Source organism: Chelonia mydas, chromosome 4 (genome assembly GCF_015237465.2).
Source record: "Chelonia mydas isolate rCheMyd1 chromosome 4, rCheMyd1.pri.v2, whole genome shotgun sequence".
Classification (NCBI taxonomy): domain Eukaryota; kingdom Metazoa; phylum Chordata; order Testudines; family Cheloniidae; genus Chelonia; species Chelonia mydas.
Window position 1 is genome coordinate 33,805,734 of NC_057852.1, and position 16,349 is coordinate 33,822,082.

Genomic DNA, 16,349 nt, shown 5'->3' on the forward strand with positions numbered 1-16,349 from the left:
AGATTATTCATTTTGTGCATTAATCTTTCTCATTTTGTCCCTACATGCTTGTGCTCTTCTTTTGTGCTTTTCGTTAGCAATTTGTCCATATTTCCACTTTTTGTAGGATTCCCTGTGGATTTTCAGGTCATTAAAGAGCCCCTGATGCAGCCACAATGGTCTCTTGCTATTTTTCCTTCACATTGGTATAGTTTGTTGTTGTGCCTTTAATATTATCTCTTTGAGAAACTGCCAGCTCTCCTGAACTCCTCCTTCCCTTAGATTTTTTTCCTACGGCACCTTACCCTACAAATTCTCTGCGTTTGTTAAAGTCTGCTTTTTTGAAGTCCATTGTCATTGTCCTTCAGCTCTCTCTCACAATCATGTAATAATATAAGTGGCCTAGTAGGCACTGTAACAACTATTAAACGTTTCCAAAGGCTCCCTGTTACACTGACATACCTTGCAGGAAATCAGTATAATCTGCACTGCAATACACAGTTACTGCAGTGGCCAAGAGATCCAAGGACACTTTTGAATTGCTAACATACATCAAGTAAGAGAATTTTAATCTTGATAGTACTAGGCATTGGGAGAATAGAACAAACCATCATGTGGCCTCTTTGCAACACAATAAATAGGCAGCCACTAGCTCTACTACAACTGAGGATCTGCCAATATAATATATATAATCCTGTATTTAGTGGTTCATATATTAACTCAGTTGTCAACTCAGAGGCAGGACTGAAATTTAGCACAAAAACTCACTTTTGGAAACAGTTCTTTTTATACCCGTTTATAATTTACAATGAAAAAACCAAGATGATGTTTACTAGAGATGGGCTGAACAAACTCAGATTTGCAGACCGAAGGGTATATTGGATATTTTGACTGCTTTAACAACTTCTCAGTTAGTATGCAGAGCAGTGTTGAATGATACTCCCAAGAGTTGCATTTCCAAATAGATCACTGTTGAGCAGGGTGACCTAGTTGATGATAGCATCAGCATAGCAAGGAAGGCCATCTGTCACAGGATGACTGGCCCCTTTAAGAGAGAGCAGGGGGAACGTGCCCCTGTTCCTTATCAGCTTAAAAGAGGGCACTTGGGTCCGAGAGGAAGAGAGACCTGGTGAGTAAGAGGTGCCTAGGAGGAGGAGGATTGGCAGGAGATGAGAGCTGTCAGAGCCAGAGGGTGTCTCCTGCGGGAAAGCTGAAGGCAAGAAGAGCAGCAAGCGTAGTTTGCTGGCTGACCTCTCTGAGCCAGGACCAGAGGGTTGAAGGCAAGAGGAGCAGCAGAGGGAGATGCCTATGGGCTCTAAGGCAGAGAGCTGAAGGCAAGGGCTGTAGAAGGTTGACGGTAGGGGAGCACTGGAGGGACTTACCAACTGATGTCTTCATGCTGGAGAGCTGGACCGAAGGGAACAGAGAAGACCAGGGAGAGAATGATTTCCCAGCACAGAAGCTGTGGAGATTCCTGCTGGGAAGAATGGAGTTACACTCCAGCTGGAAGGGCTGGACTGGCTATCCTGTTATAGGGATGAAGGAGGATGGACAAGGAATCTAGGTGTGGTGGAAGACACCAGAGTATGATGAGGATGCACTCCCAGCAGAGAGGCTGGGGGTGGTTCTTACTGGGAAGAGCAGAGTTTTAAATACTACATGCACTGGGGATCATATGAACTATGTTTTGGAACTTTTCTTACCAGACTACTTACATTATGTTTTGTAACAGCCTGGCTCCCAGGAGAGGCATTATTCAAGCAAGAGAGTGTGGCATAAAGTCCTTGGGCTACCTGAGAAGGGAAACTGAGGCAAGCATGCCTCTCATGCTGCAGCTTGCTGCAGTAAGGCACTCCAGGCGGGACTACCTTCTTACACCATCTTTTTAGATGCTATCTAATGAAGCAATGTACAAACATGGAAGCTGATCCTGCACCTACTGACATCAATAGGAATTTTGCCATTGACATCAGTGGGTGCAATATCAGGCCTATGGTAAAGCCTTGTGAGTAGGGGTGTCATTCTGAATAATACATTTCCACAAATGTTCAGCATCTGGCTGAATAAACGAAATATTGGAGGCATTTTCAGGAAATGCATTATTCTGGGTTTTCAAGGACAACTGTTTTTCTGTAAAAATAGTCAAGTTGCACTTGCAGGAGGCTGTAAGTGTAAACTATCCAGTGGTCTGATGGGTGACATACACAGTCATGTACAGAGAGCCTCCCATAACTCCTGGAAGCATGGAGACTATGTATCTTTGTGGGGTGTGCTCTGCTAGCCACTGCTGGGGGGGACAGTGTCAGGACACCATCTCCTCTCTCCCCAATTGCTATCACCTTTCCCAGGGAACTACAGGTAGAGAAAGCTCCTGTGGTCTGCTCAGAGGAAGGACTGGAATTTTGTGGTGTGGGTAAGAAGCTCTTTATGCCCTCCCCCAACACTATATGTCAGAGTTAGGGAAAGGTAGAATCTGGCCCACAGAGAAAAATTGCATGATACAGAGAGGAGAGACGTCAAACACAGGAGTAGCCATCCTGGGTCTGCTTGAGAACAAAGGGAATAAGGATATTTGGTATCGGTAACCAGCAGCATCCTCCAGGCAAGACAGTAAGGAATGAGATGCACAGAAAGATATTACATTTCTTTACAAATCTTAGGGAATTATGATACCATTGGCCAAATTCTCATAGGTGCAGCAGGACCGTCGGATGCAGCAGAACCACCACTGTCCTGCTGCAGAGGGAAGGCCAGGGTGCAAAGAGGGCACTCGGGGTGCACCCCCGAGTACCATACCTCTTCATCAGGCCCCTGGAAGGGGGCACAAGATGTGGGAATTTCGGATACACTGGCTAAAGTGTTCCACATGCTGTGCCAGGTTTGAGATGGTGGGTTCTTTCTCTCCCACCTACTTGCATATATCCAGTTCAGTTGGGGTGTGCACAGGGACCAGGATTTGGCCCCTACATGAGCGTGATTCGGTGGGTGGAAGTCTGGAATGTCTGGGGAAGAATAATCCAAAACAGAGATCTTCAATGGGAGGGGAAAACTTGAAAAACAGTGAAGTCAAAAAGACCTAGGAGCCATAGAACTTGCAATATGATATGGCAGTAACAAAACTCAATGTGATTTTAGGCTGCATAAGCAGAGGCATCACAAGGTGCAGCTCTCTGTTACGAAAAGCAACTCCATAAAAATGGCACCAGGAGGTTCCACATTTATTGTGTCTCAATGATTTCCAGATCAAATTTACTCAGTTACAGTGCATGGGAAAAGATGTTATTTCTAATTGCCAGCCGTGCAAATTTACCCTGGTATCTGAAAGTCGAGCTGTGTTCCCATAAAATCACCAGTAACCAGAATCCACCTCAGCAGGATTAGAGGTGACACACCTCAATTTCACCCAGAACACACTTCAATTGGATTAGGGCCATTGATGGTGATGCATCAGCCAGACCCATCTTCACTTTCTTATTCCCTAATGAATTTGCTGTTAGATTTTTTTTGTTGGGGGGTGGGGAGTGAGAGGGTATGATGAGAAAATTTGATTGGGAAGTCAATGCGGTAATATAAGCATGGGATCTCACCATACTATTTTCTAGAGTCACTGTGAAGGGGAGGAAGAGGATTGGGGAAATAGGGGGATTCCAGAGGAAACCCTAAAAAAAAGTACCTTATGGTACTAATTGGATTTGGTTTCTTTTTTAAAAGTCCACAGACATTTCTTAGTTAGAAAAGTATAAAAACATTTAAAATAATAATCAAAACCAAAAGAGCTTATTCTGGCCCTCCCCTGACTTTACAAATGGCCTGGTGTCTCTTATGCAAAGTTTTCCAGGGACACTGTCAACTCCAAATCTAAGCAGAATAAAATAAAACTGTATGAAAAGTAGTTTCCTGTACTGCACTGCTGCCCCTGAGTCCCACTGTCAATGTCTGTGGTTTTAGAATCACTTTACAATATTTCAAAAATATTTTTCTTCCCCCTGTTGGTGCGTGAAAGACCCACAGAGACAAAAGGGGAAACTAAGGTCCAGATTCTGTGGTTGTTCTGTGGGGGAGGACGTAAGGAACTTTCACACACCATCTTCGTAAGCTCTGGAAAGCATTACAGCCCTCACATTCTGTGGAATATCCGGCTGCTTCTTCCTTATTGCCCAGGGGCTGCACAATGCATAATCACTGTCTGTCCCTGAGCCCCACGAGGCATTCTGTATCACCGTGCAGAATTCCTACCACTGCTCCTTCAGGGGTGGGATGGCTCTACAGGGCCCCTTAGTATATATGGCACAATTTAGCTCTAATTCACTGCCTATACAGGGGGAACAATGAAATGGGTTATATAGTAAGTGCTGTCACATGCCCAGAGAAACACTGAAACATTATTTCCCCCCTCTTGTCTCTTTTAGCAGTGGTTCTCAACATTTTCAATACCTGGACCGTCCAAAAACCCATCTACGATCTAGCATTGGTCCCCTTCCCGTTTAGCATGAGGGAAGGGCAGGGTGGTCACAGCCTCCTGACACCTACTTGCAACCTCTCCACAGATCATGGTCCCCTATCTTATAGTACTGTAATTGTGGATGTTATTTCTAACTAGAGTGGGAAAACCAGAAGTGTAATGTTAAAGTTGTCCTGTAACCTAGAGGGATTTATAGACAGACTGATGCGTATGGAAATTCTGTTACCCCAACCTCAGCTCTGGTGGGAAATGAAAACTCTGCCAGTATGTCAGCTACAATGTTCATGGTTCAATATATTTTAACATTTTTCAAGGCTATTAATTAGTGACCAGTGAAAACCCCAAGGGTATGGAGTTTGAGTCTGGAAAAATGGTAATATCCAAATTTCCACCAAACCAATAAATGACAATAACAAGAGATGAACAATTAAGTTAGGTACATTCCCATTCTGCAGTGTGAGAACTCACCCACACCTTAAGGAGAAGGGACACAGACTGTAGGGAGCTGGGAGTCAGACTGTATCTACACTACAACTTTCAGTTGATGCAAAGCCTCCACACTCAGGTGCATGCACAGTTGGCTGCTTGCATCAGCACTGTGCGTACTGACCAGAAATGTCTGCAGCAATGTAAAGTTTGGTGCACCATGAGTAAGTATGCCAGTGCACGCCATGCCGCTGTCCAGCACGATGCCTTTTGGGATATTTTTGAAGTTCTTTGTCCAGGGATTTCAGGGAGCTACAGGTCAAGAACCCAACAGACCATTTTCTCCATTCCACGATACTTTCCACATCCCCTAATTTTTGCCTCATTATTTAAAATTCCTACAGTCCTGCACACCATTTTGCAGTCTCGGCCATCTCTCTGACAGAAGCTTAGAGCTCAGCACAGTTCTCATGTGCAGTGCTGTTACAGGACACGTCATTCTCCAGTATTTGCAGATCTCTGCTACAGTCGGGAAGGTGAGGAGGACAATGAAGAGATGTTCCAGCTCAATAACTGGGTGCTGATGAACAGAGCGAAAAAAATGCCAGGTTGCTGCTAGGATTCACAGAGCAGCTCCACTTCTGGGCCCAAGAAACTAGCACTAATTGTAATGAAGGTTTGGTATGACAAGCGGTGTCTTCAGAACTTTCAGATGAGAAAGCCCACATTCCTTGAACTGTGTGCTGCCGAGCTCACCCCAGCCCTCTGGCACAGGGACACCAGAATGAGATCTGCACTGATAGTGGAGAAGCCAGTGGTGATCATGCTCTGGAAGCTTGCAACACTGGATTGCTACCCATGAGAAGGCAATCATTCTGGAGATGGAAAATCCACAGTGCGGGTCACATTGACCCAAGTGCGTAAGGCCATTAAACATCTCTTGTTACACAGACCTGTGATGCTCAGTAACATGTAGGAATTAGTGGGTGGATTTTCAGCAACAGGGTTCCCAAACTGTGGTGGGGCAATGGACTGCAGCACCTCTGTCTTCTGGCAACAGCCCAACTTCATATTGAGTACATCACCAGAAAGGGATACTTTTCTATGGTTATGCAAGTGCTAGTGGATCACTGGGGGCTCTTCACTGATATCAGTGTGGGCTGGTCAGAGAAAGTGCATGATGCTGGCATCTTTAAGGACACCAGTACTTTCAAAAACCTGCATGGAGGTACAGCTTTCCCAACCAGCAGATTACCACTGGAGATGATGAAATGTCAGTAGTGATTCTGGGGGACCCAGCCTACCCCTTGCTCCGCTGGCTCATGAAACTGTACAGTGACCACCTTGACAGCACCGAGGAAAGATTCATTTACCAGCTGAGTGGGTGCAAAATGATTGCAGAGATGCCAAGCTTGCTCTGAGACTTTTAGGGATTTTATGAAAAAAGTAGGGAGGAATTAGGGAGGTTCCTTGGATCGCTCTTCCACTGCTTGTGCTATCCCCACAGAAAGTGGGCCTCTCCCTTCCCCCTCCCCGCCACACACCTCACCCTGAAGAATTTGGGACCTCTCCCACAACCCCTCTCCCCTCGCTCTCTGTGGTCAAGAGGAGTGCTGGTCCCGACCCTTGTTGCACCGTGGCACCTCACTGCCGAACAGGGAGGAAGGGAGAATCAATCCTAGGAAAGTTGCCCTCCTGTGCAACTCCTATGGCTCTTAATTACCTTGGCCAGTTCCAGGCCTGGACCTCTTTCCCAGGATTACCCTCCTCTTCTCCCTCCTCTGTCACCATCACTTCCTCCTGCTCCTCCATCTTCTTCTCCCCCACAGACTGCGCAGTGAGGGTCTGATAGGAGGCAAGCCATAGCCATTGTCAGTGGAGTCTAGGGTGCTGGATTCACTGCCCAAGCCACAGGCTGTCTGTTGCACTCTAACCACCCAGTGTGGACTCTGCTGTCATGCTTTAGATACATAGAGTATGTTAAGATAGTCCAAAGGGGTGCACATGGAGCAATTACACAACAATGCACGGCCTGTGGCTTGGGTGGTGAATCCAGCAGTGCCCAAGCACATTCAACGTCACCGCAGCTCACCTCCTATCAGACCCTCACTGTGCAGTCTGTGCATGTGCCATAGGAGAGGCAGAGAAGAAGACTCCCCACTATTTGTTGTGTTGGTGACCCGTGTGCTGGCGAGTGACATACACACACATGCCATCTATGTGTGAACTTGCAAAATTTGTGGATTTAAGCCTGAATTAGAAATTTCACAATTACATATACAATTTGAGAGGATTACAGAACATGAGGGAGGGTTGGCATCTCTGTGACTGTTGAATGGGCTTTGGGGAGGTTGAAGGAACATTGGCGTCATTTACTCAGACTGGATCTCAGCAGGAAAAACATCTTAGTGGTTATAGCTGCATGATGTGTACTGCATACTATCTGTGAGGCAAGATGGAGGGGCAAGGTTGACCAGCTGGCTGCTGAATTTGAATAGCCAGACATGAGAACTATTAGAAGGGCCAACCATTGAGCTCTGCAGCTAAAGGAGCCTTTTAAAAGAACACTTTAACAGTCAGCCACAGTGCAGTTCTCCGTTGCTTTCATGAAATATTCTCTCTCTTATGTACTTTAGATAATATCTTGGTTGGGTCTTTGCCTGCCGCTGTGAATTGTGTAATGCTTGGTGTGAACTAATAAAGATCTCTTAATTTCCAAAAATAGGACTTTATTGTGTGCAGAACAGCAGCTAACAAAATTAAAGTTCAAACACACATATACAAGGTTAAAGAAACATTTACCAACACTGTTAACAGGGTCAACTATAGTTTACAATCCCAAATGAAAACGGAAGTAAAGAGTAAACATCTTTGGGAGAGGACTGCAGAGTATCCTCATGAAAGTTTCATCGAGATCTCTCAAGAGGATAAAAGAGATACCCCTATTCAGATAAACAGAGTACTCTGCATGGTCCCGCCATCTAGTCCAACAAGCCAAAGAAATGAAATGATGACACTGATTCTACCTCTGTTTGTTCTACCTCTACCCAGGCACAAGATAATGATATGATGTGGACTGTGTAACCAGACTGCTATATTACCATTTTTGAACTTATTCCCTAAGGTTGTATTTTACTACATTGTATCAGTGTAGCAATGACAAGTTGATACCTTTGTCTTAATTTATGGACGAACCAGGCACCATTTTTAAATGGGGAACAAAGGTGGGGGGTGAAAGGAGAGAGGGAGATGAGGTTTGAGGGAAAGGAAAAGCCCAAAAACATTACAAAAAATAATGCACGCACACACTTACCTGAGCTCCCTTCCCCTTCATGAGTGGGCTCATCTGCTCTCACCTGGCTGGACTGGCTAGACTCCTGTGGAGTGTCAAACAATTCCTGGCTCTCTGCATGGTTTCAGTCTCCTGCTGCGACTCCCTTCCTGACCCCCTCCTCCTTGCTGTTCATGGCCGGGGTTTCAGGCTCCTCTAAGATATCCACAGTGGTCTGCGGGGTGCTGGGGGGGTCATTGCCAAGTATGGCATGCAGCTCATCATAGAAGCGGCCGGTCTGCAGGGCAGCACCAGCTCGTGTTGCCCTCTCACACATTGTGGTTTTCCTGGCATATTTCCTTTGCTTTCACGCAGTGGTGCTGCATATCTCTATCATGCCCCTTTGCCAGCATCCCCCATGCAATTTGCTCCTAGATGTCAATATTTCTACAGCTGGTCCATAGCTGTGGTTGCACAGCCTCTCTCCCCCACATCCCTGGAAGATTCAAGACTTCTTGCCTATTTCGGGCAGCCGTGCATCGAGTAGCAATCTGTGTGTGTGGAGCTGGTATGGTCAGTTGGACAGCGGGATGAACATGACACAGGTGAACTGCTCGCTGTGCTAACCAAGCTAGGCACTCAGGAAAAGGCATTTCAAAAACACCTGGGGTTTTAAAGTGAGGTGGCGGTGTGCTTCTGGTCCCTCTGAATGCTGGGCAGTGGAATTCAAAATTGTAAACAGAGCAGTTGCTGTTGTGGGAATTGAGGAACACCAGCTGGAAAACTTTTAGGCTCAACACAACTAATGCAGTGTCTACACTCGCACTGCATTGACCTAAGTAAGTCAGCCGTGGCCTCTCATCATTCAGGGAAGTGGTGGTGTTAATGCATCGCTGTAACGGGTCGCTTATTCAGCGGGAGAAAAAATTTAGTGTACAAAAATGCATAACGGTCGATGCAAGTGAACTTACGTCATCTAACTTTGTAGTGTAGGCCAGGTCTCAGTGTAGATGCACAAGGAGCAGCCCTATGCCTCCACTGGTCCCAGAGGTTTTGTGGCTTTTGGGGCATTAGCAGGTTTTGGGGGGGCTGATGTCATGGGAGAGTGTAGGAGAAACCCCACAAATTTTCTCTCTTTCCCTGGAACAATGCCAGGGAAACTCCTCAGGGGGAACTTTGCACTCCAGTACTATGGAGGCCCTGAGATACTGACGTGAAAGGAACCATATAAGTACATAGACAGACAAGATGGGTGAGGTAGTATCTCCTACAAAACTTAACCATGATGAAAGTAATAAGGAATCAAACAGGGCTCCAAAATACATGCTAAATTTAACAGAGAATGAGATCCCTGCTATAGAATTGCACAGGATGGCATAAAAAATTCAAAATGTATCTCATTTGTGATTAAATTCCATTCAGGAGAAAAGTTAGTAGGTGACTGTAATTTCACCAAAAAGGGCCAATCAGCCAGTCAGAATACGGCTTTTGATAATTAGGGCCAAATTCTTCCAGTCACTCCCATTCAGCGGTAGCAGAGTTAGGTCAATGTTGAGCACTTTTCAAAATTGCTCTCTCTGCCTTTCACACATACATACACACACACACGTTTGTGGACACAAAATCAACAATCTGCCTCAGGTTATGCAATTGATAGCTCCATGCATTTAATTTAATAATGGCAAAAATTACATTCAGCATTACTTCAATTCTATTTTTTACTATGTAGCCCTTGAGGAACTCTAGTCCAGCCAAGCCATGTTCAGAAGCCTGGGAGGAGGACACAAGTGGCTTTTAGAAGTTTTTGTAGCCCCTGGATCCTAGGGCCCTGTTATAAATATAAAGGGAAGGGTAACCACCTTTCTGTATACAGAACTATAAAATCCCTCCTGGCCAGAGGCAAAACCCTTTCACCTGTAAAGGGTTAAGAAGCTAGGATAACCTCGCTGGCACCTGACCAATGAGGAGACAAGTTACTTTCAAAGCTGGAGGGGGGGGGGGAACAAAGGGTCTGTCTGTTTGTCTGTGTGATGCTTATGCCGGGAACAGAAAAGGAATGGAGTCTTAGAACTTAGTAAGTAATCTAGCTAGATATGCGTTAGATTTCTGTTTTATTTAAATGGCTGGTAAATAAGTTGTGCTGAATGGGATGTATATTCCTGTTTTTGTGTCTTTTTGTAACTTAAGGTTTTGCCTAGAGGGATTCTCTATGTTTTGAATCTAATTACCCTGTAAGGTATTTACCATCCTGATTACAGAGGTGATTATTTTACCTTTTCTTTAATTAAAATTCTTTTGTTAAGAACCTGATTGATTTTTTCATTGTTCTTAAGATCCAAGGGTGTTCACCTGTACAAACTGGTGAGGATTTTTATCAAGCCTTCCCCAGGAAAGGGGGTGTAGGCCTTGGGGGGATATTTCGGGGGGAAAGACGTTTCCAAGTGGGTGCTTTCCCTGTTCTTTGTGTAACACTTTGGTGCTGGCAGCATAAGGTCCAAGGACAAAAGGTAAAAGTTTGTACCTTGGGGAATTTTTAACCCAAGATGGTAAAAATAAGCTTAGGGGGTCTTTCATGCAGGTCCCCACATCTGTACCCTAGAGTTCAGAGTGGGGAGGAACCTTGACAGGCCCAAAGTAGATGGAGTGGAACCAAAGATTGGGCTCTCAGGCTCTAAATACGCTTATAGTTAAAAACTCTATGGACATATGTCTGTAACCATCATTTTGACAAATTAATGATCTGCAGATCAAGTCTTCTCAGTTTACATCTCAAACCAAGCAATAAAAGTTTAATCTGGCTTCTTTCTGCTTCCTACATTCTCTTGACCATGCATCAATGATAATTACGATTCTGGCTAGAGCTAGGCACCCAGTTCCTATTGAATCTCCATATGGTCAGGGAGTCTAGCTCTCTGGGGGTTCTTTGGAAACACCATCCTCTGTAATCGGAACATGTAGGCATATGCATGAGGCAGAAGAGAATTACCGTCAAATATATTTTTCCCCAACACAGAACAACTTTAGTCTAAACATTATGAATGGAATTGCAATTTGTACTTTGAAGCAATTTAGGTCTTTCATGCTACAGTATTTAACTATAATGGAGTTTCAGCATGTCCATGTTCTTTGGATGCAATTCTGCTGTATTGTTTGTTGGCTATTTCATCACAATGCTGCCTTTAAATTACTGATAGGGTTGAAGAGTTTCAGAGTAACAGCCGAGTTAGTCTGTATTCGCAAAAAGAAAAGGAGTACTTGTGGCACCTTAGAGACTAACCAATTTATCTGAGCATAAGCTTTCGTGAGCTACAGCTCACTTCATCGGATGCATTGTGTGTTGCGGGGGGGAGGGTGAGAAAACCTGGATTTGTGCTGGAAATGGCCCAACTTGATCATCATACACATTGTAAGGAGAGTGATCACTTTAGATAAGCTATTGCCAGCAAGAGAGTGGGGTGGGGGGAGGTATTTTTTCATGCTTTGTGTGTATAAAAGATCTTCTACACTTTCCACAGTATGCATCCGATGAAGTGAGCTGTAGCTCACGAAAGCTTATGCTCAAATAAATTGGTTAGTCTCTAATGTGCCACAAGTACTCCTTTTCTGATAGGGTTGAGTTGGTGTTTCCACACACACTCCTTCTGCCCTCCCGTCCCACCCTGGTAAACTAAACAGTAAACTGAAGATATTTAGGGATAGATTTGCATAGTAGCTTCCACCTGACCTCTAATTTGGAGTGCCCCAATGCTGCGGTTTGCATACACACACACAAATTGTTAACACATACTGAGCAATCAGACATCTAACTGCCTGATTCGAACATGCAAACCCAAGTTTTGAAGGCCCCAAACTACCAGTAAGTGCTTAAAATAAAATTAGAACCGACTTAAGCAATTACTGTGTTCTGCAATTATAGTCTCTCTCAGATTTATCCAATATCCTCTTTTGTAACTTGGTTTCAAAAATATATATGATACTGGTTACACTCTGGATCCCACAAAGGTGATAATATAACTCAAGCTCGTGCGGCTGACTGGTTATTTCCTAAAATTCTTATTGGTGCTTTTCCAAAAAGATGCATTATTTCATACATTTCCATTTTTTAGACAGAAAGCCATAAAGATGTAAATGAAGATGACACAAAAGTGAATTATATACATTATCATAAAATTGCTCTATTACAGGCTTTGCAGGCAACTGCTAATTATATTAGCAATTACTTTGCTCAAGGTACATAGAACTAAGCAGCCAAAAGGAACAGAATACAATGCAAGTGGAGGATTTGGAGGTTCAACATGTCAACCGAATAACTTTCTGATAGAGAAAACTGATATGCAGGATCCAGTTTAAGTAACATTTAAAATTACGGTGAAAAAATTTTTTAGTGTGTGCGTAGGAATACACAAGTTCAACAAACAAAACATTTCTAGTATCAAACACTGCATAGTGTTTATGGCATATCTTATACTTGTCCATCTCACTAGGCCATTTATAAAGAACTGCTACATGAAGAAGCAAACATTTAAAAAATAAAAAAAGCCTTATGTTCTATAGGCACTTGAGAAACATCAGGGAAGGGTGAATTTCCCCTAGTTCATGTGAAGGTTAATAAGGCAGAGACAAACAAAAAGACAGAAAAGAAAAGAATGATTCTGAGAGCAAAAGAAGCTCTCATAAATATATGATAGAGCAGTTACCGGATAGCCATTTCGCCCTGGTTGACCCTGGTTGAATGAGATGAAATGAGTATGACACACATTAAGAGCATATTCATGACACGTGACATTACCAACATGTGCAGTACACTAATGGAAAATTTAAATTCGAACAGCCATTGATCCTCTACACTTGATTATATTTTACAGATGAACAAGTATGGCATAGATATATATATATACAGTGAACATTTTTTTTGGCAAGGCACATTATTCAAGATAAAACATAGTCAACATTAAAAATAACTGACAAAAGGGCCACTTACTGCCTTTGATCCTTGATGGAACTCTTGCTATCAGTAGGAGTTATATACATAGACTGAGGGGCAGCACGTGGCAGAAAGAGAATAAGATAGATGGAAGGTGTGCTGCCTACAGTATGTCGGTGTCAAAGAAGAAATCGTTGAATGTTCTATTGCGTCATAAAAAATAAAAATCCATGGGACTTGGATTGTCATCCTGGCACACTGGTTATAGTTAGGAAAAGACAGCTAAAATTTCAGTGGTCACCTTTGAAGATGCAATAGCCACCTGCAGCTACTACACGATGGTACCATAATTATTCACTATTCTAAATATACAGAACTACTGTGGGATCCCAGGTGATAATCACAGTATAGTTTTTAAGGGTTACCACTATGTTCACAGGGTCAAAGCTAGAGTAAAACATTTTCAGAAGTGATTTAGGAACTTGGGAGCCAAAGTCCACTGACTCCCAATGAGACTTCGGCTTTTAAATCACTTTTGAAAATGGGATTTAGGTGCTTTTGAAAATTCCATCCTTCAGAGAATAAGTCTAATTGAAAGTCACTCCTAAGTGCCCAAGTCACTTTTGAAAATAGAGCTTAGGCTCCTAAATCACTTAGATGCTTTTGAAAACTTTACCCATCATCCTTGGAGCTAATTCTGGGTTATATTAATAATGTATGACTCTCCTTTTTTTTAAAAAAAAATGGATCTGTGCTAAAACAGTAGGGAGATGATGTCAAGGAGTAAAGATTTGCATACTCAGAATTCACTATCTGCTTTGCTAAATTCTCTTGCAGTAGGAAAATCATTTATATCCTGATTAATGCTTGATCTTTGCATTTTGTGAGAAGAGACTGCAAAAGATATTTAGGAAATCAGCATTTCCTTCATTTAAAGAGCACTAGCGTGCATTAAGCCTGCTCTTTCGTTGATAGTCTGTCAAATGAGTTTGCCAATGTGAGCCACTAAGCATTTTGACAATTTAGAAGTTTAAATGTTTCCTATAGCATTACTACTCGGTAGTTTCAGTTAATGCTAAAATGATTGTGTCAGACTACAGAAATTGAGGATATTAATAAATTATTCTAAAATACATATGCCACTCAGTTGACAAGATGATCTGGTCACGAAAGTAAGACTGGAAATGCCATGACAAATCCAAGGAAAGAAAAGAGCAAGTCTCCTAAAATCTCTTTACAGGAGATATTATTCTCATGGTTGCATTGTTATCTTCAGATGGTATAGTATCACAACAAATATGAATACTTTAGATACATATGTTAAATACTATACATAGAAAAAGAAGTGTGACTTAAGTCTGGAAAGGTGCGAACAAGAAAATATGGAATTATTTTGTCGGAAACAAATTTATGGCCAGATTTACCACCCTTGCTAAAACTGAGTATTATTTTTTACTATTTGTATTACAATAGCATATAGTGGCTGCAGTCTGGATAAGGGCTCTACTGCCATAGGCATTGTACATACACATAACGAAAAGACAGTCCCTGTCTCAAGGAGCTTATTTTACCAGAGTAAGTTACTACTCAGTGCAAGTAAAGGTTGCTGAATCATTTCCTATATTTATATGGTTCAGTCTTCTGGCACGGTTACTGATTAACGTTTCTATACCAGACCGAACAGACATTAATAACTAGTAGACAAAATGAACAGAACATACTTACATGCTATTCTGATCCAAAAATGCTATCTGTAGGGCCGAGGTAAAGTTGTACTGTTTTAAAGGTTTGTTTAAGAAAAATAAGTTTCCAAACAAATCATTCAACTCCAGCAAAATTAGTAAAAGTTTACACTGTACTAACAATAACTAAATTTCCTCTGGATCAAATATAATCCGTTCACCATGGAGATTACTTAACAGGGTCTAAACGCATTTCTGCCTGATCCTGGTTAACCTGGGAGACCCAACAATGTATCAACTGTACTTACAGGAGGTCCTGTAGGGGGGAAAAAAGAGAGAGAGAAAAAAAAGAGTATATAAGTTTATGACGTTAGTAAGAAAGATTCATATGCAAGAAGCCAAAAATGAGACCATATGATTATAAAATTAGCATAATCAACATACTGTCTAGATTTTGTTCTTTAACAATATTTTTCTTTGGTGGTTCTTTGAGACTAGTAGTGATGCCAAAGACTAGAATACATGCAGTTACTTTGCTGAAGAAGTAAATATTCTTCACCCATTCCCATGCAATTTCATGTTAATTATTCTTTATTTATTTTCATGCAGTCTCATGGCAGGCCAAAAAAAGATTAACCATAGAATACAATTTGTTTTCTCAGACTTCACATGTGCATATATTTTATATCCACCAGTTTCAATTAGCCATGCAACTGGGAATTAAATTACATCTTGTCTGCAAAATTACACAATTTTTTTTTACCCTTGGCATTTAACCTTGGCATTAAGACAGAAATACTTGCATCTAGATCTTCTTACCTTCCTCCTCTGCCAATAAGGAGAAGTTCCAGTGATCACCTGACTCTACAGACATTTCCTTTCATCACTGTCTTTTTTCAAGACCCACTTATAAAATGCTCCCTATTAAAATGTCACACTTTGTGAAGTGATATTTGCACATTTTTCCAATTATTTAGATTCAAAGGCTTTTGTACAGCAGTTCTTGAGAACATTATCAAAGGGCTGCAAATCAAATCTAATATTTCACTCTTATTAAGTGGAGCAGCTGCAGCTCCCAAATCAACGGCTTTTCATTAGCTCTCATGGCCTCCCTCTAACTTCTGAATAAAGTTAGGTGCAAAAGGGGCATAAAATAGCAACAGCTGTATTTTCAGTTTGCTTTTGATATTGTCAGGCTTTTGTTTTTAACAATGTGATTTTATTGTCTAGTAACTAAGGTAATTTCTTTATACTGGTAAACATTTCCAAATAGCATTTTAATGTGCAGGGTCTGTTTCTAAAGGAAAGAGATCAATTTCCTCTGTTAATATCTTAATGTGTGTTTATTTGATGTGTAAAACGAAAAGTCAAACATACTGCAAGGTAGCTGCCAAGTTCATTTGAATCGTCAAGATCATTTGTAAAGCCAAATTCAACCTGAGCAATTCCTGCTGTATAATAACTTTTGTCTCTGCAGCAAGTATCGTAAACTGATTAACATATCAAAGTTAGTGGATCTAATTTTATCAGAGTTTGGCTTTATCTTAGCTATCCAAGAAAAAGAAGGAAATAATTTTCTAAGAACAAAATAAAGTTCTAATTTAT

General features: G+C 42.1%; 1 protein-coding gene across 5 annotated transcripts in view; it reads right to left on the reverse strand.

Annotated features, from left to right (window-relative positions):
- The window catches only part of COL25A1 (collagen type XXV alpha 1 chain), a 412,520-nt gene that overhangs the window by 195,326 nt on the left and 200,845 nt on the right, over positions 1–16,349 (reverse strand). For all 5 annotated transcript variants that reach the window (XM_043545532.1, XM_043545531.1, XM_043545529.1 and 2 more), the window contains exon 4: positions 15,053–15,060. In XM_043545532.1, coding sequence (XP_043401467.1) covers positions 15,053–15,060 — 8 coding nt within the window. The remainder of the gene's footprint in view (positions 1–15,052; positions 15,061–16,349) is intronic.